This window comes from Octopus bimaculoides, unplaced genomic scaffold (genome assembly GCF_001194135.2).
Source record: "Octopus bimaculoides isolate UCB-OBI-ISO-001 unplaced genomic scaffold, ASM119413v2 Scaffold_39939, whole genome shotgun sequence".
Lineage (NCBI taxonomy): Eukaryota > Metazoa > Mollusca > Cephalopoda > Octopoda > Octopodidae > Octopus > Octopus bimaculoides.
Window position 1 is genome coordinate 10,185 of NW_026417679.1, and position 939 is coordinate 11,123.

Consider the following 939-nt stretch of genomic DNA (forward strand, 5'->3'; position numbering starts at 1 on the left):
CGGTAAGTATTTTTTATGTCTTTTTGTTTCTTTGTTTTGTTTTTCAACTACATAAGGTAGATTCCAGTGATCCACAACTCAGCAATAGAACCCCAACATTGAAAATATCTTCCAAAGTACTTAATTGTTGTTTTCCATATGAAACATATCACTAAGTCATTAACCCGAGAGATTTGTGTTTCTCGCGACAAGCTACCACAGGAGAAACTTTCTTCTCAACATAATGTCCTATTTCTTCATACCAAAGAAACAAACATCACACCGATAAATCGAAATCGTCATCTGCATGATACTAATTTTCCTCCATTTGGGAACAATAGCATGACACAATGTCAGTTTTCGATGTACCTGCAGTTGGATCGAAAAGTAACCCTTTATAGATTATGACAAGAGAGCATGAGAAACAGAAATCCGTCTAAACATTTTAGACCTAAATTTAGGTTTGCATTATTTATTTACTAACGTTTTGAACTTTATTTTACTCGCCAAAATCAATCATAACACAAACGATGTCAGTAATATTATGAGTGAATCCAGTAAGGCATGAAAGGATTTAATGAGAATTATTTTAATTACTCTTTACCACTACCTCAAAGCGATTTTATAGATTCATTTGCCGCATAAAATTGATTAGACTGCGTCGAACGCCTCTAAAAGATTTGTATCAAAATTGATACGTTATCAAGTTTCTATTCTTTCCCTACAGAATGTCCGAAGAACAAATATGGAAAAAATTGCAACGAAACATGCGACTTTAGATGTGCTTCTTGTGATAAAATAACAGGCTGTGTTTGTGAACGCGGTAAAAAAGGAAACAACTGTTCAGAAGATATCAATGAATGTAATTCAACCCACGAATGTGATCGTCTAACAACTACTTGCGAAAATGTAGTTGGATCATATTATTGCAAATGTAAGGCTGGTTATAAAAAGATTCTT

General features: G+C 33.5%; 1 protein-coding gene across 1 annotated transcript in view; it reads left to right on the forward strand.

The window, feature by feature from the left end:
- Positions 1–939, forward strand: part of LOC106874230 (vitamin K-dependent protein S) — a 3,142-nt gene that overhangs the window by 2,043 nt on the left and 160 nt on the right. Inside the window, exon 4 of the mRNA XM_014921885.2 lies at positions 707–918. Coding sequence (XP_014777371.2) covers positions 707–918 — 212 coding nt within the window. The remainder of the gene's footprint in view (positions 1–706; positions 919–939) is intronic.